Source organism: Miniopterus schreibersii (genome assembly GCF_964146895.1).
Source record: "Miniopterus schreibersii genome assembly, chromosome: 2".
NCBI classification, from domain to species: domain Eukaryota; kingdom Metazoa; phylum Chordata; class Mammalia; order Chiroptera; family Miniopteridae; genus Miniopterus; species Miniopterus schreibersii.
Window position 1 is genome coordinate 120,331,233 of NC_138102.1, and position 25,900 is coordinate 120,357,132.

Below are 25,900 nucleotides of genomic sequence, written 5' to 3' on the forward strand. Positions count from 1 at the left end.
TTTTAGCCATGACACCTTAATAGTGCCTAGCTGGAAATACTGCTAAATAAACATTGGTTGAATAAATAATTAGTTTACTAGAACGAGTGATATATTTAGAGTAAAGATAGAAGTGCTCAAGACTCTCAGCCCAGACAGTTACAAGCTCTGGGGTCCAATGACCTTATCTTTCTTTGCTGCCCATTGTATCTTTGTCATCTTGCACAGTGCCTGGCACACAGTAGCTACTTGATAGATATTTTTAAATGCCTGGCTTACACAGGAGCCCACACTAGATAACTAGATAACTCTTTATTAAAGAAGCACACTTCAGGCCCCCTTTGAATTTATTTTTAGTGTGACCAGAACCTAATTAATAAGAAATGTCTGAATCAGTTTTCAAAATACAGTTGGTAAAATTTAATGCATATTTCTTATTATCTTTTAGCAAAGAAAGACTAATGATTACCCTGGAAAGTTTAACAGCGTTTGGATAGTGATACAGACACTGGAGCAGGTGCTATAAGGAAAGGACAAAAGTAGCTGAAGAGATTACCCAGTCGCACCTCACAGTCCAAGCCCGTGGTGGGTGTCAGCATGTCAGACACAGGGACTTCGGATGGGGCAACCGTCTCTGGACCTGTCGGAAATGAAGAATCCTCTCCATTAGTGGAACGGTGCCTATCATGTATGGAATTCATATATGGTAGAAACTGCTAAGAAATTTTATATAGTTTATTCTATGTATTCCTCCCAAGAACCCTGTAAAGTAGAAACAACATTCTTGTCATTTTACAGAGAGGGAAACTAAGGTGCAGAGAGAAGCTGGTAAGTGTGTTTGAGGAAGAATTTAAACTCAGGAATTCTGTTTCTAGAGCCCTGGCTTTTAACCACCAATATATATACATATACATACATACATACATACATATATATATGTGCACACATATGTATATGTATATGTATATGTATATGTATATGTATATGTATATGTATATGTATATGTATATGTATATGTATATGTATATGTATATATATAATAACACCTCTCTCATAAAGCTCTTATGAGGATTAAATGTATACAAAGCACCTTGTCCAATGCCTGGTACATAGTAACTATTCAGTAAGTGGTTACTAATTAGAATAGTAGAGATGGTAGTAGTGAGACATCTTATTTTGAAGATGTCACAGGACTCATTAAAATCCTTCAGTGATTTGCCATTTTCTTCAGGGGACAAAAAAAATCCAATTTTCTTGCCATGGACTCTTTGTGATTTGGCCCTGGTAATCTCTTCCACCCCATCTCTTGGCACAATTCCCCTCACACTACATGACTCAAGATACACTAACCTGCTTGAAGTCTGTAAACAATATTATAAATGGAGCCACTTTAAAATGGAGCAGAAGCTGCCAGGCCAGAGGAACTAACTGCCTTGCACTTCATGTCTCAAATCTTTGGATTGTTACAACTGGGCAAAATAACCTTTGGATTGGACCTAGGGCAACATTGTGTCTCAAAAAACTGTTTGCAGAGATAAGAAGAAAGCAGTTCTGACTCTCGGACTGATGACTACTAGACTAAAAATTAAAAACATTGCTTAGAATTAGCATCACTATGTTATATTATCTGCACCAAGAGAAAAAATGCCTTCCTTCTATTGATGCAATCGTTCCCCTTCCTAAATACCCATTGCCTTTGTCTCTAAATTGGAACACTAATTGGGCTTCTGCCTGAATCAGAGCGTCAATCTTATTGATTTAAATAAATGCTTGTTACCTCTCATTTTGAAAGGACAACTGTTAGGTTAGCAAGTTCCTCTGTGACATATTCTCTCTCAGTTCCAGGCCTTCGCACACTTCCTCCCCCTACTAGTCTGCCCAACTCCCACCTTCTGTTACCTTCTGAGACCTCATACCTCCAAAATTTACAAGACGCCTCCTGCTTACTGCTTGTATTACCCTTATTGTAATATCACAATAGCCTCTGGACTAGCAGCGGTTTTAAGGTAGAAGCTGTGCTTCGGTCACCTTCCTTCCTCTCCCCAGTGCCAGGACACTGCCTGGCAGAGCTGACACTCAGCTAAAACTTGTCAAATAAATTGAAGAATAAATATCTGAGCTTCTCTAAATTATAATGCCAGGTGGAAAAATACATTAAGTTTGTCAAGTCTCACCGAGAGTGGATTTATTAAATACTTTTCTGAGGCAATGTTCCTAGTGAGGGAGAGAAGCCAGGGAATGAGCCCAGAATGCCCCTCCAGAGGCTGGGACAGAGCCAGGAACAAGAATGGAAGCGGTTAAAGGGTGATGTCATTTACATTAACACCCCTTTCGAGTCAACCTAACCACTGTGAAAATTTAAGCAGGATTTGGTAAAGCCTAACTTCTAGGCAAAAGAAAAAGAAGTGTGGTAAATCTCTGTTATCTATATTCACTGAAAGGGAGAAAGGTGGACCAAAGGCTGAAGCTATTTAGAAACTGACATGCTGAGCCAGTGAACAGCTACTTCACAAAACAACAGTGACACCTAGGCTCTCCAGTCGCTGGGGTGGTGCTAATACCCGCTGCTGGTTATGAGTGTGCCAAGGCTTAAATTACACAATGCTATTCTAGTGTCTAAAATAGTAATAATATCTGTATATATGGTAGAGATGGCTTACCTGGTGACACGGGAATCAGAGGTATGCCTACAAAGAAACAAAGATACACTTCCTTAATCAGTTTTGCTTAATGTGAGGACCACATAGTTTATATAGGGATCTTTAGCTTAAAGGAAAATGGTTGTGGATAGAGAACACAGGAGGAATGTTAGAGGGAAGATTTATATGCTTTGGAAAGTAATTAGAAAAAAACAACAACAGTGGAAGGGCTATTGAAGAAAAATCTTAGGAAAGTGTGTTGTCCATCTAAAGCTTCTGCTCACAACCACTTGCCACCATACAGAAAAAAAAAATATTCAAGTGTTTCACTTTTCCATAATAAATTAAGTAAGGTTCACACTTACAGTCTCCGGGATAGACACATTTGAGGGTGATCTCATCAAGGATCATATGTTTTGGACAGTAAGGCAAGCATCCTTCAACCCTTCACATAAAAAAAAAAATCAAAATGGAAAAAGTTTAAAGTATAAAGAATACTGCATTTAATATCTACAATCAAGATATATTTTTCCTAAAATCTGTCCATTCTCCTTGTCAAGCACTAGGGGGTGCTCTGTTCACTGCCACTCCATCATACTTCATTTTATAAAATTATGAGCTAGTGGATCATAAAAGGATATCATCCCTAATTAAAGCAGAATTTTAACACAGAACACTCAAAACAAATACTTATGTTTGGGACCCATTGAGGCCATGTTCTATAAATCAGAAATGCAGAAGAATCATTTACTGTGATTTTAAGCTATATTCATTGTATTTTCCATTCCTATACTCCCCCCTCATCCAAGCAGATAGTCATGCTCTTTGAATATCCTTGCCTTAAGGATGTTGAAGGAACAAAAACGGAATCTCAGTGGCTTGTCTTGCCTGTTATTAAGCCCTAAACTCATTGAAAAGATATATATTAGGAATCCCTAGGAATGGATGGAGGTGGGACATGGTTTCAGTTCTTTGAAAACAGGGGGAGGGGGTGGGCAGAGGCTGCAGTTCTCAAGAGCATCAGGACCTGTGCCCAAATTTGTAGCAGGGTGGCCGGGGAGGAGATGGTTGAACACGAGCCTAAGGAGAGCCAATTTCAAGCTCCAGGTTGAATGCTCTTCATAAGGCTCCCCAGTTTTCGTGCATGGCATAGAAGCAAAGTAAGAGTCCCAAACTTCAAGAAGTCATGGGCTTGGGCTTCATGGGTCAGAGACAGAAGGGGCCATCAGAAATGCTTTTTTCCTAAGGTGATAAAGCCAAGATAATGACTGAGATTACATATTTCCTCTCATCCTGTTGGGCCTCAGAATCCAATTCATTCTGATTCAAATGAAATAAATGTAATACTTTGTGTACAACCAGTCATTAGATTCATCCATACTAGAGAGAATTAATGGAAATATTGTTATAAAAAGTCTTGCTTATCTGCCTCTCAAATACACTGGTAGGTTGTAATAATATTTTTAATATTTTAAAATATTTCTAATTGCCTCATCTGTAAAGCAAAGAATTTGAACCAAAAATACTCAAGGTCTCTTTCCATTCAGGATGGAAGTGAACTAGCTTGAGACTAAGGGTAAGTGTTGCCACCAGAGGGCACTTGTTCATGGAAAGAAATTCAGACTACAGTAAAAACCAAGAACAGCTCATTTCTCTTTCAACATGAGACACATTTAGCCATCTCTCAGATGCCTCCTTCGCAAATGATTTTTTTAAACATAAACAGTTCAGTTTATATGACCAATTGTTTATTTCATAAAATGTACTTGAATAACACGTTTCGCCAGTACATAATATTCCTATTCAACTCTAAACTTTGTCAAGCAAACAAAGAAAAATTAAAGTTATTAGATTGCTAAAAAGACTAGGCCAGTTGGTTCTCATTACATTAAATAAACATCATTTTTTATGCAACTAGATTTTTTTGCAATTGTTTTATGCAAGTCAAAAACACAGCCATCTTCTTAAAATATTTTCCAAAAACCAGTAACTGATTCCTTTAACATGCCTTCATAGCAGGTTCCTGTTTTTTTTTTTTGGTAATCTACTCAACTTCTGACTGATAAATAGAATATCTCTGATGCATAACAGTTCTTTTAATGGGCATATTACATAATTAGAATATATTTACATATGGGCTCTATGGTATGCCAGTTGGTATCTTTTCTCATAAAAGTTATTTCCACTAGATATTTTAAACACTTGATATGTGCCAGAAACTGCAATCATCAAGAACAAAGGTGGTGATTCTGTTGGAGACCTGAAGGAGGGGTGCAGGGCCATGTTGAAGCCCCACCTTAGTACTTGAGTCTCCCCTCAGGGCTAACAGTACAAGGAGAGGCAATAATTTCGCTCCTCACTGTGGGGAAGGGAGAGAGGTAGAGATAGAGAAGAAGACAGAGATGAGAAACAGCTCGTTGGGGGTGAGGTTTCATTCTGAGTCTCTTCTCCATCCTAACCATATCTAAAGAGGAACTTCAGAATAGCTACCAACCAAACAAGGGAAGCGCTGAGGATCGGGATTCAAATACCTCAGAGACTGGTTATATGACCCAAGAAGTAACACACTAGCCAAATGCCCCTTTAAAATATAGTTCCATTTCCTCCCTCGTAGCAGGGCCTGCATGCCCTATGTTCCCTTCCCCCTTCCTTCCTTCCTTCCTTCCTTCCTTCCTTCCTTCCTTCCTTCCTTCCTTCCTTCCTTCCTTCCTCCCTCCCTCCCTCCCTCCCTCCCTCCCTCCCTCCCTCCTTCCCTCCCTCCCTTCCTTCCTCTTTGCCATAGTGTACTATTCACTATGGGGTCCGTGTTGTTTCCAAAGTCCTAATGGCTGCAAGGAAATGTTTGTGAATATGAGGTGTTCCAGTGAATGAAGGCCTCTCCTTTTCAGAAAAACTTGGCTGCTGTTGTTTTTTTAAGAAAATAAGCAAAAATTATTTCCTTTTCTGTGCTCCCATAACACTTGATCCCTAAACAGGTGTAGTGGTTTAAACACTGGCTTCGCTACCTACACACTGTCACCTAAGACACACTGTTTAAGTTCTTTGTGCCTCGGTCGATTTCCCCCCCTGAACATGGGGATAGTGAGACTCCCCGTTTCCAGCGCTCAGCACAGTGCATGTCGTGCTGTGCAATACTCGTGTGCAAGCTGCTATCATCCTTCTAGCCCTCGTTCATGATTTGCTTCTTTTCTGTCTCCTTCCAAAAGACTGAGCTCCTTGAAAGAGAGCCCATGTCTCATGCATCGATGCGCCCAGGAACTTGCCTGGTGCCGATGCCTCTCGTAGAACAGAAGCTCGTTACACTTAATGTAAAATGATTCTCATGAAATGCTCCCTCCTACTGTCGTTCCATTTCTCTGTTCTCCTAAAAAACTCCTTAAAAACAAGCAACAAAACCGATTTCGCTCTGTCTCCTTAGTCTCCAGATTGCCCAATCCAATGAACAATTTTCAGTCTCAAATTTAAAATCCTCATAACCAAATTCCTGACTTTTCCTCCGCGCTGCTGTTCCTCACACAGTCTTACCTCGGTAAACAGCCATTTAGCCCTTCCATTAAATCGAATCATTTGAATTTGCTGATATTTGACCAGTTTTGATTATAAAAATGGCAATTTCATATTGTTCCACCTAAAAATCGCTAGACCAAAGCTTGAGTCCTTAACTCCTCTTTCTCTCATAATCGGTATTAATATCCATCAGCAAACTCTATGACTTTAAATTTGAAATGTACCCAGAATCTGTCCACTTCTCAGAACCTCCAGACTACCAGCCTAATCACGTCCCTTCATGTCTTGTTTGTATTTCTGAGTAGTTCTACTCTTGTCTTTCCCTTCGCCCAGTAGTCCATTCTCACTACAATAGGCAAAGTAAACCTTCTAAAAATAAATCAGACCATGTCACTCCTTTGCCCAAAATACAGCAGGTCATTACTCAGAAAAAAAAAAAAAAAGACAAAGTCCTCACAACAGGCTATAAGGCCCTACATTACTTGTCTACCACTATGATTCTCTGGTCTCATTTTCTACCTCACTTTTATTCACTTTGCTCCAACTAGCTGGGCTCCTTGTTAATCCTCAAGCACATTCCTACCACAGGACCTTTGTACTGGTCTCAGATTGAAAGGCTCTTTCCCCAGATATCCACATGGCCAGGCACCTCACTTGCTTTATATCTCTGAACAGATGCCACCTGTGAGCATGTTCTTCCCTAACCATATGTGGCAAACACACACACATGCTCATGTTCCCCGTCTCCCCCCTTACCTTCCGTTAATTTTCTCTATAATGCATATTGCCACCTAACAATATGTTGCATTACATATTTAAATTTTCATTTGTTTATTCTCTGTCTCACCCTAACAAAATTTAAGCTAAATTTTAAAGGCAGACACTTCATCCATTTTTGGTCACTACTGTATCTGTAGCAGCTAGAAGAATTCCTGGCACATAGTCAATCCTTAATAACTATAGCTTGTATAAAATAAAACAAATTTATGAATGAGTATAGAGCACATACAAATTATTCTTGAGAATGCATTTTTTTCAAATTTAAAAAATTCATTGAGAGAAGAATCTGTTAATGCTGGAATTTGTTCATTTAATGGTTAAACATGACTTACGGTGGAAGAAATTTGCATGCTAGTCCTTCAGGATCACTGCACGTTTTAAAACAGGGAATGGCACAAGGTTCATAACGCCATTCACACATCCTCCTATATGGCACTGCTGCCTGGATTTCTAGTAGGAAAAACATAAAGCTTAGATTGTGTATATTTTTTATGTAAAGCTTGAAAAGTAATGATTTGTGATAGCAATTCTTCTAGGGACTGACCCCCCTTTGACCAATGGCCTTCTGGGAAAGACAGGGCTGTGGGAAAAGCATTGTAATTGCTTGGTGACTAAAGCATTTCATGCGCAGGTTGAATATCTAAATATTAGTCTGTCTTCCAAATATTTTAGAGAGCAGGATTGGAGGTGGCCTAGGAAATTTTTTAATCTTTTTCCTCTCTTTGTGTTTCGTGGGTTCTCAATGAGCTGCATATCTTAATAATACTAAACTCTTGTTCGGAATTTTATTTTTTGCAAAGTAATTATTATATTTTATCCTTATAACAACCCTGTTGAGTAGGTATTATTTTCATTTTATAAATGAAGAAGTTGAGGCACAGAGGAGCCAAGTGACTTGCCAAGTTCAGACAATTAGACATGTTGCCTAACATCAGACCTAGAGAGGACAATCCATGTTTGTTCTCCCAGGACGCAGCACACCTTGTGCATAAAGTATTATCTGATCAGAAAATAAATGGATTTTAATAATACATGCTTACAGTTATAAACCTCCCTTGATGGAAGATTTTTCTCCTGTAAATTCTGCAAACAGTCTCCCTTCCCTACATCATAGACCAGTCCTTCTGCAGCAGTCCAGAATTACCTCTGGAGAGTTCCATAAGAGAGAAAGTTCAGGAAACAGGTTGTGTTTCTTGGACTCTAGATACAGAATTCAATCCCAAGTTGTGGGAAGGAAATTAATACTTTTTAGAAGACATCTATGCATACAAAGATTAGAGTGACTGCTAGACCTGGGTTACTGAGGTTGTGGATCCTGGGAGAAGATTGGTTCCAAGATAGAGTAGACCCCTAGAGCCTCTTAGGTTTAGGAAGCCCATGAAGATCAGTTTCTGAGATTTTAATGATGCATAGGATGTAGATGTACTCAGCTCAGGTGGAACTGCTGGTTCTAGTTCTAATGGAGCATATTTCTAGATTGGAGGGGTAATTTAGGCTTGTAAGGTTCGGCTTTTAAGTAAAGTCAAGTAAAAATCACATCTGCTCTATTGGATGTTGTATAAGCATGTCAGTGGTTCTCTTTCTCATAAGTACAGAACTCTTTTCAAAAATCTGAAGCTCAATTTGAATGATCTAAAATTCAAAGACTATCAGGATATGTGGAAATTTATCCACAATAAAAAATGCAAATGATTAGTTTTCTTGGACTGACTGAGAAGGATAGGTTAGACTGAAGCACTGTTTGGGAGACCCAAGATAGATAGTAAGCTTCTAGGGTTTGAAAATAAAGCATGGGATTTAAATATTGGATGAAGCAGTGAGGGTTCCTCTCTGAAACTCAGAAAATTCAATAGCGATAGAACTATGAGGATCTCTAGAAATAAGATCAGGTTCCTGCTGAACCAGGGAAGTCTTCCAGAGGTCAGTGGAACCAGACACCCTAGTACTCAAAGGACAGAGATAAACATTGTCTTTATTGTTAAGAATCAGGTTATTGAGAAGTTGTCTTCTAGGAAACAAAAAGTTGATGCAAACACTAGACACCCATGAGACATGGGTGAGCTCTATTTCCAAAGCCCAGACAGTACTGAAAGTAATAACTGGGTCAATAGTTTTAAAATAACATTATTCAAGGCTGTTCTAAGCAATTTACCAATTAACTTATACTCTACGATAACCATGTAAAGTACGTGTTATTTCTATCTACTTATACTCTATCTACTTATACTCCATTAAGAATGATTTAAAATTAAAACCTGCTATTATGTAATTTATCTATTTATTCTCCTTTTGAAGATCTCAGGAAACATACCTTCTACGCTGAAGCTACTTGAATGCTTGAATTCTTCAGAATCATCGTATTTTGATGCTTTGACAGTAAAATCTGTGAGGGTTATGAAAAAGCCTTTCTTGCTGTACAATTCAAATGCACTGTAACCAGGAATCCACAGGCCCTGATGGTGGAAAAATGTGGCTCTCCGATGAAAGGCTGAATTCATCTGCCACAGTTTCAAACTAAGAGTGTTATCGTTGTGGACATAGAGAAAGAAGTTTGGCCTTTCAGCAGATTCTAAGGAAACCAGCGTCAATGCTGCAAAACACAGAGCGGCGTGTTTGACAAGCCCCTGGCTTCTCTGGAGAAAGCAGATGATCAGCGCTGACATTATAAAATGTATTTATAAAACTGGCATAAATAAAACTGCAAAATTGACAAACATAATTAATGCCCATCTCAAATATTTCAGAAATGAGTTATAAGATCTCTAAAGGAAAAAGTAGTATTTTAATGCATTGAACAACAGTGACAACTTTAATCAGTCTCTGATGAGTTCTGGTTTTTAAATAATTTATCATGTCTTGAGGAAAGAAGATATATCAACTTAGGACCACAGAATATACAATATCGTGCAAGTAATTAAATGATTATTTGTACATATCTGTACTTGTAAACTTTAACATTTTCAAATGCATGAAATCTACAAATAGCTAAACTGAATGGTAGAAAAAAATAATAGAGAAGCAGATGGACTTAGGCATGTCACTACATTTCAGTATCACTGGATTCTTAATAAGCAAATCTTCTTGCAAGTGATTTGAATGCATTAAAAAAAAAAAACTTGCTCAACATTATTGTCTATTCCAATAGATAATCAAGTTACTAATGAACAGCTACAAAGCATTTGGGAAGTATCATCCTTTTTTGTATGTGCTTTAAAAGTTTCCTTTATATATGCAAAACCCATAATAAAAACGTGGATTTTTTTAATTAAGATTTTAGGTTTAATTTCTTAGAACTTAATTTCTTTAGGTAATTTACTGAATGGGAGAAAACATTTACAAATTATATATTTCATAAGAGGTCTTAATTTAAATCCACTAGGATTTTACTGTTTAAAAACGTCAGTTATTGTAAATCGTACAATGGAAAGCTCTAAGTCAATATGTTTTTCCAAAGACATTCGTTGTGTCCTAAAACTTGCAAATCCCTTTGTTGAGCACTGGAAGATGCAAATAAGAATAAAAGAAACCTTTGTAAAAGGAAAATATATAACTAACATACAAATGAGAACTTCAGACTGCGATGTGTTTTCATAGATTTTAAAAAACTAAGGAACTCTTTTTACAGGAAAGAAGCAATTTATCCTAACCAGAGAATCAGGAGATTTCTCAGAATAGGTGAAATTTAAGTTGGATTTATTCATTCAGTACATATTTCCTAAGCTTACACAACCCGTCATGCATGGTTCTAAGCAGGGCTAGTATGGAAGCAGTGTAGCCTGAGCCTCATGGGTCAGAAGAGGGCAGTAACCACCAGACAGGCAGGTGCCACGTGGATACAGCCAGCGCAGCCCAGTAAATGCAGGGCCAGGCGCCCAGACACACAGGGCGTGTGAGGGTAACAGATTGTCTAATGACTCTCTTGGTTCTAATTTATGCTCTTAGTATTTAACAACTTTGATATCGAATCCTAATTTTTTCTTTTACTTTGATCTAGCATTAAAATCCTTAAAATGTTAGTTATTGGTGGACTGTTTTTCAAAAATTGCAAATTAAGTTTTGTGATTAATATTATAAAAGATTTAAGCTGTGCTTTTTTTAGGACCAAAAAATCAAACAATTGCAATTCTAACAAATATATGCCAATAGATAAACAAAAGAGATGCTTTTATATACAAAAGAGATAGATAGTTCATCTACCAGCATCTTATTTTATATCTTCTGGGGCACCTAGAAAAATACCATAAACATATTAGATCCAAAATTAAGTGAATATAAATAAATGAAAAAATGGAAATGTAAAACTGAAATCTTAATTTCAATTGGAAATAATACTTACATGATGCCTTCTCTTTGAAAAGACCTGGAGTAATCATAAAAATAAAAAATAATTCACCATGAGTGGTACTTCTTGACAAAGGAAAAATGCTTTTACTGCTTATGTTGGCCCCCAGAACAAGGCCGCTCTGCCCATAACTTGCCAGCATATATGGACCTTCTCCAAGCCCTATTTAAATACAAATAAGAGAATTATAAATTGTCATTGAATTTTTACATTTCAAGTTGTCATTTCAATGGAATAAATTTTAATAGCAAAAGATACTCCAAAAATTACTGCACATTAAAGCATTTGGCACTAATAAAATTGCTGAACTCTTTTCAAAAATATACATTATAATGATTTAGGATATATACATACATATTTAAATTACATAATTTAGAATATATACACACATAAATGTGTATACATATACATGTATGTATAGCAGTGCTGGATATAAGGTTGATTTAAGATTTCTGGACCTCAAGTTTTCCCACCTATATGAAGAAGTTCCTCTAGTTAGCCTTTCACTCTAATATTCCAAGATTCTAATATACTCTCAATAAACATAAGTTTAGTTATTCATCAATGGCCAGGTATTCTGAAAAGTCATCTCACCCTAGTAGGTTACATTGCGTGAAAACAGAATTCAAAGACATGATATACAGTACTTTACTGTTCTGGGAATTATTGAATTTCACCAGTGAGGCATGTCTATAAAAAAGAAAATGAGATGAAGCTCAACAAAGAAATCAAAGATCTTTTTATTTAATGCTATCATTTCCCATACAGTTAAATGGTTCCATATAAAGTAGAAAATATTTACTATAGTTAGTATAGAACCAAACCTAAAACTCAATCAGAATAATTACTCTGCAAATTTAATTTTATAAACAGAAGTATATATATATATATATAGTAAATAAGTTAACTAATATAAAATATTATGTTAGGTTTTATGATAGTAAGGTCAAATTATCTTCAACCCAATCTCAATGTCATTTAGTGTTCTTAATATAACTGAGATACTATAAAATTTTAAGTTTATTTTAAATCATCAAAATTTAGTTAAAAATTATCAGCAGTATACTTTTTATAGACATGCATATTTTATGTTGTAAATTATGTAAAATACTAATATGTATGTAGTAGGTGGTATCAAAAAAAAAGATTAATCTGGTTACTCTCAGTGAATTTCACTTTCCTTTTATTCTCTAATTTTTATCTCAAGGACCATTTTCCTTTCCAAGCCCACTGTTAAGATGGAAGGAAGAAAAGATTTAAAGAAATCCAAGGACTAGGTTTTTCCCCTTTCAGACAGAAGACCAGGCCTGAGAGAAGAAAAGAAGATCATTGGATTAGAGGGTCGAAAATCTTTCAAATAGAAAGAACAAGAACCAACATTTTCATCATTAGGACCAGGGGAAGAGACAGGGACTTGTAGAATAAGTTATCTTCAAGTGTCTTCCCCTCCACTAACTCATCAGCTGGAACACTTCATCTTTGAACAGCTGGGGACACATAAGCCACGAGGAAAAGAGCTTCCTCGGGGACTTGGCCATGCTGAGTAGAGGTGGGGACGTGGAAGAACTCCGTGCCCACACCAACGCAGAGCTGAGCAGGTACAGGGGGGGCTGCGCTGTGGGCCCTGCTGCAGTGGACACCCACTGCTGTTCCAACAAGCAGTGCTTCTCTATGAGCCCACATCAGCAACAGCCAGAGAAAATGGTATCATTAGTCTACACCACCTACTGGCTTGTTTTCTAGGAAGGACAACAGAAACATCCAAGATGCAATATCCTTCAATATCTAAATACATAAATTTGTATAAATACAGTATGTAAATAATGTACAAGTGAATAGATAAATATGTATATTATAATGAGATATAATTCAAAATGAGGAAGACAGGCACAACTACAACTTAAAGGTTTGAAGACCCTCGCGGATATTCCACATAAAAATGAGGAAAAGGAAATAGACGACAGAACAAAATCTCTACCCCACTGCACAAGTCCCTCACTCAGCAGCCCGAAGAGAAGCTGCCACCTGAGAAATCCATTTGTATAAAAATCAAAAGCTTCTGAATTGACTCCCAGTTGATCGATACCTTGTGTCTGGATTATTTTCATGCATTTTCACCAACAATTAAGAGACACAAGTCATTGACTTTATCATTAATTTTCTGCAGCGAGAATAATTTCACCATCTATCAAAAGCAACCATTTCCTGCAGTGATTATTTAAACACAGCATTAAGCATATCCTCTCTAAAAAACACTGAACATAAAACTTGCACAACAATTTTTAGCGGGATATTGAAGTCCTTTCTCACTACAGCAATAACAACAATAAAATCTTTATATTTTTAGTAAATGCCATAAAATGAACATAAAGATAGAATATATGGTCTTTGTAGTATAGATTATTGATATCATCTCAGCTGTAACCTCTGAATTTTCCTACTGTTTTTTTTAAACATTTTCCTCTGACAGAATCACAATTATTTCTGCATTAGCTTTAAATAATAAATATCTTCATAATGTAGTGTCCATTATGTGGTAAGTAAAGAGAGAAGTATGTCAGCCATGAATATCCAAAGAAGACTAGGTAAATTTACAATAGCTCTGAAATTATTTGGGATGAAACAAATTAAGAGTAATCATTTAAAATTATTTTCTTTCTTTACTACTATCAACAATCTACATACACAGTTCTGTATTCCCCTCAATCATCTACTTTTATTGCATTGTTTCCACAAACTCCTACTCCCCTATGAATATTGATTCTTTTTCCTGTTACTTTGATCATAGGAAACAGATTCCCCTGTCACTTCACTGAGTCCATCAGTGTCTCACGAAGGTCAAATGCCTCATGTTCACCCCCTGACCAATATAGTATTAAAAATGAAACTAGAAGAACTGGTTTGAAGAATCCTGTAACACATTAAAGAAAAGAACCATCAGTAGAAGTGCAGCAGACTTGTTGACAGAAAGGAAAATGTACAAAGTAAAAAGAGGTAAAAAGTCAATACTCAGAAAACTCTGCTTCTGGATTCAAGGGCCTGAGGAAGAAACACCAGAAAGGACAAAGGCACAGGTGGAGATTTCACAGCTGAATTGTGTGAAGTTATTAAAGCACTTCCTTTCATCTTTTTTTTCTGTTTATTAAATTTATTGGGGTTACATTGGTTAGTAAGATTATATAGGTTTCAGGTGCACATTTCTATAATATGTGGATCTGTATATTGCATTGTGTGCCCACCACCCAAAGTCAAATAATCTTCTGTCACCATATATTTAGCCCCCTTTACTCTTTACTACTTCTCCACCGCCCTCCCCTCTGGTAACCACCATACTGCTGTTGTGGAATATTTTCTTAAATCGATATCTGTGTACATTGTGTAGGGCATATGATAATGACGTGTGGTGATCATGCTTAGACGAGGATGTGTTAACCAGACACCAGGCAGTGCAGCATGGAGGTCAAGCTCCTTGGTCCTTGAACTCAGATTGTTAATAAATCCCAATTTACAACATTTTGTCTAAGTGACTTTGGCCAAATTATTTAACCCCTCTGTTCTTCAATTACCTTCTCTATAAAATGCTAATAACAATACATGTATTACAAGCAGATTTTGAAGCTTAAATTATATAATATAGGTAAAGTAGTTAATACAATAAAAACTATTGTTATTATTACTGTTGTAAATATTAGGCAATCAGTCTCATTTTAAGCATGGAATCCAAAGAGTTGATGTGGCGTGTGGGTATATTTTAAATCCTGAACAGGCAATATTTTGGGTTTAGATCTTTCTTTAACTAACACAGAATATTTTTAATGCTGGATTTTTTTCCTGCATCAAACTTCCATAACTGTAAGAAAATAACTCAAAACTAAAGTATTTGTATCCTTTTTAATTCATCATCTCTGTTCCTCTAAATTTTTCTGGCCTCCTTTGGATTATACCTGACAGACTTCTCTCTGGCTTAATGAAGCACCAAACATGCCTTTGATTGATTGCTTGGTTGTGGTTGTTTTTCTTAATGGCTTAGCTTTCCTATAACTATTACTCTAATTTTCCCATCATGGCTTCAGACTTTGTCCAGTCACTAACAAAAGAGACACATCCCTGGATCATCTTGCTTGTCTGAAATTAGCATTAAGTGATTACACCTTCCTCATTAAACAAGTTTGAACAAAAAGCAGGCTCCAATTCTGCCAACTTCTGGCATTTTCACTGAGACAATAATTCTGTCTCATATCTACAATAACTTAGTTTTAGCCAGCACCACCTGTTAGACTTCTCATTGCAAATTTGAATACTTGTTGGAGCTAGGAGATTTTCATTATTGTTATTAAATTAATATGTTCTCATTCTTATCATATTTAAGTAATTATTTTTGTTGTAAGTAATGATTATATAAATTCCCTCTATTATTATCATTATATTTATAGTTTGTTTCTTTTTTTCTACAACATAATAAAAGGGTGAATAATGTCCATTTTTATACATAATGGTAAAAGATATGCATTTGGTATATGTCTTTCTTCCTTTTTACGTAAAAATTAGCTAACTTTACTCATTCATTTATTCATATCATTCAAAAACTATTGAGGGCCTCCTACATGCTCAAAAGATGGTTACACCCTCTTTTTATTTTCCAGGGAATCAATTTTAACAGAAATACTTCAAAATTTAGATACATTTTATGAGGCAAGGCTTTTACTGAGTTATAAACCAACTTATGAACTATTCATACTTTGTTCCCAGCAAAGCTGTTCAAAACTTTTAATCCGAAGCTACATTTAATAGAATACTACAGGAATATTCTTTAAACGTCACATACCTTCATTGTGATGTTCACAATCAAGTGCTAAAAGAAAAAAGAAGAAATATTAAACTATGGAAGAATCTGACTACATCTAAATGTGTGCCAGATATCACCATGTGTTTATCAACGACCAAGAGAAAGAACACAGAAGTGACATCATCACAAAGTCTTCAGATGCCTGACCATCTATACAAGCACAGAATGAGTTTAGAGTCAAATATGAAAGCAATTCAATATGATGTGTTTAAAAATATGTCTCTTATAATAAAAACATAGAAACTCCATAGCCATAAGAGGAGTAGAGTAATAAACAATTTGTCCAAGGATGGTATATAAATAAATTATATAGTTCAAATGTTAAAGTGATGACAGTCAAACATAGAACAGTAAAAGTTATCTCAAATTTTTCTTTTTGTAAGTTTTTTAGCTATACTAAATTGTATCTGCATTGTCAAAGGAATATAAAATTTAGTCACCTGAAAGCAGTTCTATTTCCATGAGTTCCATGGTATCAGTTCTATGAGAAGGCAATTGATATAATCTCTTTATGAGGTTCCCAACTAACGATGATGTTCTAAGTGGGGTACTCACAACAAACAGTAGATGATCTCCAGTGAACAGATACCCCTTCCTGACAACACTTATACGCATAGGCTGCTATGCTGGTGCACAGGCATTCACAGTCCCCGCCAAGGTTACAGTTACACGTGTCTTCGTGGCAATTTTTGGCAAAAGAAGTAACATCGATCTGAAAATGAGGTAAAAATTAATTTCAGTAAGTACTAACTACATAACTGATGAAAATTCTAAGGAAAAACTAACTGGTTGATTTTCAAAATTTGATATTATCAGCTGAACACTGACACCTAGAGAGTTCTCAGTATCTCAGACCTCTAAATTGCTCAAAGGAGAAGGAAATTTATTAGGCAAATGCGAGATCAGAGAACTAGCCAAGCGGGTAATGGGATTAACAGACAAATATAATTTCAACACAGGCAGTATAACAGATTTATATTTGATAGAAGTTCATTGTTTCCTCTTTGAAATACTCATATGGCATTAAAAGAATGTAGTTGCCAACTGTACTTTTACTTGACTTTTACGAATATCTTAAACAATTAAATTTCTAAATAAGTTATTTTCCATCTTGAGATGCGCTTCTAAAACCATTTGAAATGTGCCACTAGAGATACTTTCAAACTATACTTCGGGTTGAGGAAGCAAATGGCCACTTGGCAATATTCTCTGAAGAAAAACAAATACTGCTAGCTATGATCCATCTTTCGTGGCTTTGAGGATATATGCAAAAAAATGCTTCATGTACTAGAAGAGGTTACTGCAAATACCATGTACAAGTGTATGCTGTTAAAAAAGATGGTGTGAGGGACAGAGTAAATCAACCAGATGCAGCACTTCTACTGAAAAATAAACCTCCGAATTTGTCTTCCTAAGAATGGATAGCTAAATTGTTTGTCTCAATATTATATACAGAGCAGTAGCCATTTAAATTGGAAAGTTTAGTAAAGTATTCATTTACCACATTGCGGCAAGGAGCAAAAACATCGCTGTACAAAATGGAGCATTCTTTCTTGGCATAAGGAAATTTGTTTTGATGTGCTTCGCAGGGTTTGAATAATTCATGTGCATTTTCACACTGCGAAAAATGTGAAGGGAGAAAGAAAGATTTTAAAGGGGTGATCTGGGAAGCAGAAGCCAGAGTGACCAACCAATCCTGACTCCGTCCATTACAGTAACGTCTAGTATATCCTAATTCCTTCAGACAGGCTTTACCTAAGGCTCCGGTGCTCAGCCAACCCAATGTAAAGAGTAAATATTATTTCTTTAAACAACTAAACATACTAGTAAAATCATAGGGATATTAGAGAGAGTAGAGGTACATAATTTTTCAATTTAAATAATTAAAATAATTATGTGAGCAAAGGGTTCTCTTTCCTTTAATGTTCACCTCTTTCATTTCTATCACAAGCCACCCTCTGAGGAGCTGTATATGCTCAAGTGTCTACAGGCTCACCTCCCATGTACTGAGCAACTTGGTCTCTGCCTCTTCTAATCTAAGTCCTTGAAGCCGCCCTGGGAAAGGTCATCAATGGTCTCTTCATTACTAAATATAAAGGCAATTTTTCAATCTTCATCTGACTTAACCTTTTACTACCTTTGATTCTGTTTATTACTTTGCCCTTTATAAATGTCTCTCCTCATTTGTTTTTGGTGGCACCATTTTCTGGGAGGTTTCTTCATTAGCTGCTACTCCCACTCTCCCCTTCCCTTCTTTCTTTGAAAGTCTTGATCTTCAAACCTCTCTTTTCCACATTCTATACACTTCTCATGGCTTTAACAACCGAATATACTAGTAACAGCCAAATCTATATTTCCAGCACTTTCTCTTTCCTGAGTCTAAAAACTGGTCATTTCCACATAAATATCTCTGCTGTCACTTCTCTCTCAACATATCCTAACCTGTACTTAATCTCTGCACCTTTGTCCTGTTCTCACTGTCCCCTACCATCCACTCTCTACTTTGCCCTGCCTCGGGGAAAAGCACCAACATCTACTCAATAAGCCAGGAAGATATAAGTCTTTCTTGAATTCTCCAGATTCATTCTTCCTAACACAATCTTTCATAATATTTGTCTAATATTACACAAATAATTTAACCTTCCTCAGCCTCAGTTGCCAACTGTACTTTTACTTGGCTTTTACGAATATCTTAAACAATTAAATTTCTAAATAAGTTACTTTCCAGCTTGAGATGCGCTTCTAAAACCATTTGAAATGTGCCACTAGAGATACTTTCTCCATTTATAATATAATATGAACATTGCATGGTTCTCACAAGAATTATATGAAAAGATAAATGTGAAAGTAGTTTGTCAAATGTGAATTACTACACAAATATTACATAAAATAGTATTACCTAAATAAATTTTCTTATAAGAATAAAATGTCCCAGTGAATAAATATACCGAAAACATTTTGTTTAGTTCTAAAATATATATATTCAACTTACCTGTCCTAATGCCCAGCTATCTCCAAACACCTGGGCATTTCTCACTTCTAAGTTATTAGATGTGGTCATATCATTTGAAGTACATTTGTCAAAGTTTCCACATAATCCTGATATCTTGTTCTAAAGTAAAAGAAAATTACTAAGAAATATTTTATATTCACTTCAACATTTAAAGACTTATAGCAGATAAAATATTTTAAATAATTAAGATAGATATTTTAAGAATGTCTTCAACAACCATTTAAAATATGTTTCAAAAATGTGGATTTTCATATCTATTTAACTATATTTAACAATTATTTTAGATTCTCAAAAATGTTTTACTGTCCCCCAAATTTTATCTTTCCACATTTATCAATGTCTTAGCATTGATACAACTAATAGCGTAAGTAACTTGGAAAAGTATAATACAAACATTATGGTATACCTGTGTGTATACATATAAATAAAATGTTTATGATGAAAAGTCCCACCTCCTGATATGTTTAAGGTTTGGTAACACTATAACTGTCAAAACAATAAAATAATTTATTATTCTCTAGGTCAGACTGAAAAGTCAAAATATTCAAAATATAATTTTAAAGAAAAGTTAACTTTAACATTCCTATATCATGCCATCATGAGACACAATAAATAAAATCTAAATTTTACCTAATTTTTATAAAGGTCATTTGGGTCGTGGAATGATTACTGAAAGTACCATATATATTATTCACATCAACAATACCCACTGCATTTTCTCAAATAATGTGAAAAACTTTACTCTGAGGGAAAGGAGGTAGACTAAGAGTACAGGGAAAAATGTTTCATAAACCATGGAAACCCTCCTTAAAATTTTAACACTAAGCAAACTGCACTTTCTTGGGGTGCTGGAGAATGGAATGTAGCCCTTCATTAATGTCAAGCAGGATGCCCGTGTCTCCCGGAAAGCGAACAATGACCCGAGGGTCACACCTGCCGTGGCCACTGCTCACCACGGCGCCTCTGCTCTCAGAAGCCACTGTGTTTATCCAAAGACAGTGGCCATCACCGCAGGAGGGCTGCAGTAAAATAAATGGTTAATTTGTTTCCAAAAAGTAGGGAAGGGAGGATACATGACAAAGAATGGCGGAGGGAAATAGCTGAAGAAACACGGCCATGACTAAATTATGTCGTCAACTTCATGAAACACCTAGGAATAGATTGGGGGTTTTATCTCACTTAGGAAAAAGAAAACAACTTAAATATACAATCATACCTTAAATTTACAACACATTAATATATTTTTTAATATGTATATTTTTCATAGTTTCATGAGAATGTTTTTACTATCCCATTTTTCCCCTAATTTATCACAGGTTATATCCATGAATCTCAATTTCAATATCAGATAAACTGAATTTTTATAAACACATCAATATGTCAAAAACAACATTAATATATAAAGTTAAAATACTTAACAAAACTTTAAATATTTAAAATAATAAACATATTTAATACAATATTTAACCGAAAACAATATTTAAAACAATTTAAAATATAATTACCAAAACTGTAAGCATCCCAGATTGAATCTTCAATCATGAATGGATAAAACAACTAGTACAATCACACAACAGAATACTACCCAGCAGTATGAAGGAACAAACTATGAATTCATTCAACAGTGTGAATCAATCTTAAATGTATTTTGCCAAGAAGCCAGATCCAAAAGGCTGCATATTGTATGATTTCATTTATATTATATCCAGAAAAAGCAAAACTCTAGGAATGGAAAATAGATCACTGGTTGCCAAGGGTTAAGGAATAGGGGTAGGAGTTGACAATAAAGGGTCAACATGGGAGAAATTTGGGAGTTGATGGATCTGTTTTATATAGGACTGTGGTGGTAGATATATAACTCTATGAGTTTATTAAAATCTGTAAAACTGTAAACCATAAAGGTAATTTTTTTTACTTTTTAAAAATAATTTTACTATATATAAATTTTAAAAATATATCCAGAATATGGAGAAAAAGATGGAATGCAGATTGTAAAAACTGAATCAGACTGTATTATAAACACATTACATAACCATGCTGAAGGGGGTAAGAAGAAGCTGACCTAAGTAGTTTTGAAAAACTGGATACTGTAAGATTAAAGACAAAAAGAACTGTATAAAACACTGGACTCTAGTTGGTAAAGTGGTTCTTCACTAGGGTGTGAGTTAGTAATTCTGAAAATATAACCCATTTCTTAAAGAAAAATATCGATCATTTTATTTCCACACAATACTGAAAGTTAAATGTAACCTCACATTTTGCATCTCTTTAGGACTGACCTACCAAATAGGCTGACTTACCTTCCACTGCGGTCCAACTTTGATATGAATGGTTGTCTTTTTATCCCAAAGAATAGTGATATCTTTCTCTGGAAAGTATACTACCATGTAGTACCCTGCCTTCCAAAGCTGGTATGTAGGTTCATTTTCCAGAAAAAAACCTGATCGTTTCTTAAAAAATAATAATAATGATAAAGAAAAAAGTGAATTCCTTGTTCTCTAACCAAAATGTAAACATTAAGTTACTATCCACCAACAAGTATCTATGTACTAGTAATTTTGCTTAGCCTTGTCTTTTTGAATTCTATAGTAAAAGACAAAACAAATGCACAAAATAGAAAACACATAAAATGGGTTACAAGACACAAACTATTGGATGAGCTCAACATGGATAAATGAGCAAAGGGAAAAATGTATTTCAGTTATAGAAAAAAGCATGAATAAGAGCATGAACATAGAATAAATTAAGAGGATATACCTACTAACTCAGAAATTCTATATTGATGATGAATAAATATGCCTGAGTGCTAACAACGTATGACTTTACCTGCAAATACATGTAACTGGAAAATAAAAGCACAAAGCATGGTGTGTATGTATATGTGTATGTATGTATCTGTACACATACACACACACAAGTATGAAAGAGAGTGAGGCAGAGAGAATGGGGGAATAAATCTCCATCAAAGGGACTGAGGAAGGCTTCTTGCAAGAGGTCATACATAAGGAGGTATAGAGGGCTGGAAATGAGAATGGAGAAGAAATTATTCCAAGCCAAAGGAATCACCTGCATGGAGGCTTAGAGGGAGGAAAGTTCAAGATCCGGTCAGAACTAAGGAGAGAACCAAAGGACTAGAGCATGGACTCCATGATAAGTGTAGCCTGAGGCTCTTTGCAGCCACGTTACCCATAAAAGCAAGGGCTGTTATTACCTGCGCAAATTGTACTGAATAAAGGATTTTGAATAGGAAAGCGATAGACCATATCTGTATATTAAGAGAAAGTAATTTATATGCTATAAAGGATAACAGTAGGAAGAAACTAGAAATAGAACCTATTGGGAAAATTTAGTGTCTTTAGCCTGAAGTGAAAATACTCAATGATCTTTACAAGCAGGGTCCATTCCTTATAAAAGGTTACACTGAATACGACATTGAAATTAACTCATATAATAACTTCAAAATTACATGGTTAAATAAAATTAAGTAAAACAAATATTTCCAGAAGCAAAATAAAAATTTTGAAGGAGATATGAAATCCTTTGGTTATTATTCTCACTCCAAGTAATAACAAAAGCATACTTTAGAAGTATTATACCATGGTAGACACATAAATATTCCATAGGACAAATTAAGTAAACTTAGTCATATCCATAAGGAGTTCCACGTCTATTAGACCAAGGTCATATTTATAAGTGCTCAGTGTGTTGGATATAACACTACATATTGTGTAACCTACATATTGTTAATGAACTCTACCTAACCTCATTTCCTTCTACTCCCAAGGGCCAGGTTGAAGTTAGGGACAAGGCCCTGGGTGCCTGTGAAGGTTTGCACTTAACCTGGGAGTATCCTTGCACCCAAGTGAGCAAGGCATTAAATAATAAAGGAAAAAATATCATGGCAGATCAAGAGAGACTTTCTGACACTGGGCCCCGAATTTTCCTTTTTGACTAGGCCCTGCCCTGCCCCCAAGTAACTCTCTCCAATGAGCCTATTTCTATTGTTTTTATTACACTTTTCAGAACCTTTCTGCTGTCTGGCTTGTCTTTGGCTTTATTCTCTCTCCTCCCCCTCACTTGAATGCTAGCTCCTTGAAAGATGTACTTGTCAAGTTCATGGCAGTGTTCTCAGCTTCTAGATCAAGCTCTGACTCATAAATTTTTAGCACCTTCCTGTACTGGCCTGTTCACGGGTCTCACCTTCCAGCCTGATCAGCAACAATTAAAGTATGTATTGTGGCTTACAGCTCCATTTCAATCATGAGATACTCTTTCATGTATTTTCCTATTAAAAATCCTTCAGACTGACTGACATGTCATTAGAACATAAAATAAATTTTTGGATAAGGCAACTTATTTTTAGACATCCTTCAGTTGGTTCTGCATTAATTATTCTGATGTAAAAGCACATCTTTTCTATTTGCCTGCAGGGTAGTTTTTATTAGACAGGAGAGTTTACTACAAGACAAATGATCCTCTTTGATCAAAAGGAGATGCATATTCCTTTTGTTTCAAATTAGGAAGTAAGGATGCTTCTCAGAAGAGCAGGGCATTATGAATTGCCCAAAATAGATAATTCCACTTTAGGTGAGAATTACAGCAATTTACACAAACTCTAGTGATGTCATAAATGTGAAGAATTAGCCCTGGCTGGTGTGGCTCAGTTGGTGGGTTTGATAACCAGTCAGGGTACATACCCAGGTTGTGGGTTTGATCCCTGGCCAGGGCACATACGGGAGGCAACCCAATCTATGTTTCTCTCTCCCACTGATCTCTCTCTCTCTCTCTCACTTTCTCTCTCTTCCTTCCTCTAAGATCAATTAAAAAATAAAAATAAAATAAATGTGAACAATTAAAACACTTAAAGTACAGCTTTAATAAATTCATAAAATGTTTGTATCTTACATTTTTAATAAAATTAGAAATGAGCATTTAATGAGGTTTATTTTCTTCTGTTGGATGAGCAATCCATCTGCCATAAAATAAATGGTACTTATTTTCACTTTTGATGTTCAAGAACAAATAGCAGGGGATTTGTTATGGTCAAATTGTCTTTATGACTTTTCCTCACCAACATATATGAAGGAGATTCATCAGCACCTGCTTACAGGTGAAAATTGAATTTTAAAGTTACACAGAGCCGTAATTACCACTTCAAAAATATGTTAAACTGTCTTTATAAGAGCATTTACTATTTTCTCTTCAGGTTTTTTTTTTTTAAACACATCCTTGTTATTAGAAAAAACTTTCATCTATAAATAGATATCCAGTTGGTGGTTATACCAAATTGTAGTAATTACTTCAAAAGGATGTCAACATGACTATAGAAACTCTGTTTTGTCCAAAGCTTGATTGCTGCCTGGTTGGTCTCAATGTCTCAGTGTTTCTGAGTGAGATGTAAGCTATGTTCTAGAGCACTGGTTCTCAAACTGTAGTGTGCAAAAGAATTTGGGGTACCATTAAAAATACAAATTTTCATTCTCAACCTTCACCATTCTTATTACACAGGTGGGACCCAGGAACCAGCTTTTATAACAAGTATTTCAGATGATCTTATTGCAGAAATTTTGCAGACCAAACTTTGAGAAACACTGTTCTAAAAGTTACCTTTCTCAGAGGCTACTTTTTAAAGGCCATATGTCAAATCATGTCATTTCTCAACTCCAAAATGTCTTACTTGTAAAATAAGTTCAAATATCTTACACCATTCAAGAGCCTCCATGATCCGGAACCAGCCTCCTTTCCTACTGCCCCCGCCACCTGGTCTGCACCAAAGTCAGTCTGGACACTTCTCCCTGAATCCCTTTGCCAGACTCTCCCTCCATCATCCCCACGCACTTCAACCAAATTAAACCACTTGGAGTTCTTCAAACATGCTATTTTATCATTCAGCTCTGTTCCTTTCCTCTATATGGATTGCCTTTCTACTCTCTCTCTTCACCTGGCTAATACCTACTCATCCTTTGAGACTCAGTTCAGATCATTTCATCCAGAGCATGTCTTCTGAGCTTTCAAAAATAAGGAAGGTAAAGGAGAGGAAAAGAGACATTTCTTAAAATCTATTATTTTGTTTAATCCTCACATGAATTTAAGAAGCAGAATCATCCCTAATTTACAAGTGGGAGAGCTGCAGCTTGCCCGGAGTGACACAGCTAACAGGGGATAGAATAGGGGTTCCAAGTTGAGTGCTGACTGACTTCAAAGTCTATGCTCTTAACAACTACCCTACAGGTCCAAGGGTGGTTTAGATCTTCTTCCCAAGGGTTCCCATACTATCCTGTACATATTCTTTCCATATATAGCACATCACATTGCACATGAATGAATGCATGCATGCATGCATGAATGAATGCATGAATGAATGAATGAAATTTATTCATTTTTGCAAATTGGGCAGGCTCCAAGAATGCAAGAATGAACAGGGTGACAGCGGTTCTAATTCTCACATAACTCATAGACAAATGGAGAAGACAGACAACCACATTCATAATTTCACTACAGTGGGATGCATGAAGAGGGGATCCCTGAAAGAGATCAAATGAAACCTATCACATAAGAATAAGTTAATGGAAAGGTCAAAGGTTGATTTGTATGAGCAATAACATTTAGGAAGAAACACAGGTGTGAGAAAGAACACCGAGCATTTGAAGAACTGATAACAGCCCCAAGTTCTGGAACATGGGCCTGAAGCAGGAAGTGATGAGACGTAGGTAAGGAGTGGTGGCAATGGTCAGATTGGTGAGGCCTTGTAAGGGCAATGAAAGTCATTTAAAGTTTTGAAGCACTGAAGTAAC

The 25,900-nt window shown here is 35.9% G+C and overlaps 1 protein-coding gene across 1 annotated transcript in view; it reads right to left on the reverse strand.

Annotated features, from left to right (window-relative positions):
- OTOGL (otogelin like) overlaps positions 1–25,900 on the reverse strand; it is a gene marked incomplete at both ends in the record, with an annotated part of 121,229 nt that overhangs the window by 34,973 nt on the left and 60,356 nt on the right. Inside the window, 10 exons of the mRNA XM_081127763.1 lie at positions 546–619; positions 2,984–3,063; positions 7,238–7,355; positions 9,217–9,495; positions 11,242–11,409; positions 16,073–16,099; positions 16,649–16,805; positions 17,595–17,711; positions 19,086–19,205; positions 21,407–21,556. Coding sequence (XP_080983889.1) covers positions 546–619; positions 2,984–3,063; positions 7,238–7,355; positions 9,217–9,495; positions 11,242–11,409; positions 16,073–16,099; positions 16,649–16,805; positions 17,595–17,711; positions 19,086–19,205; positions 21,407–21,556 — 1,290 coding nt within the window. The remainder of the gene's footprint in view (positions 1–545; positions 620–2,983; positions 3,064–7,237; positions 7,356–9,216; positions 9,496–11,241; positions 11,410–16,072; positions 16,100–16,648; positions 16,806–17,594; positions 17,712–19,085; positions 19,206–21,406; positions 21,557–25,900) is intronic.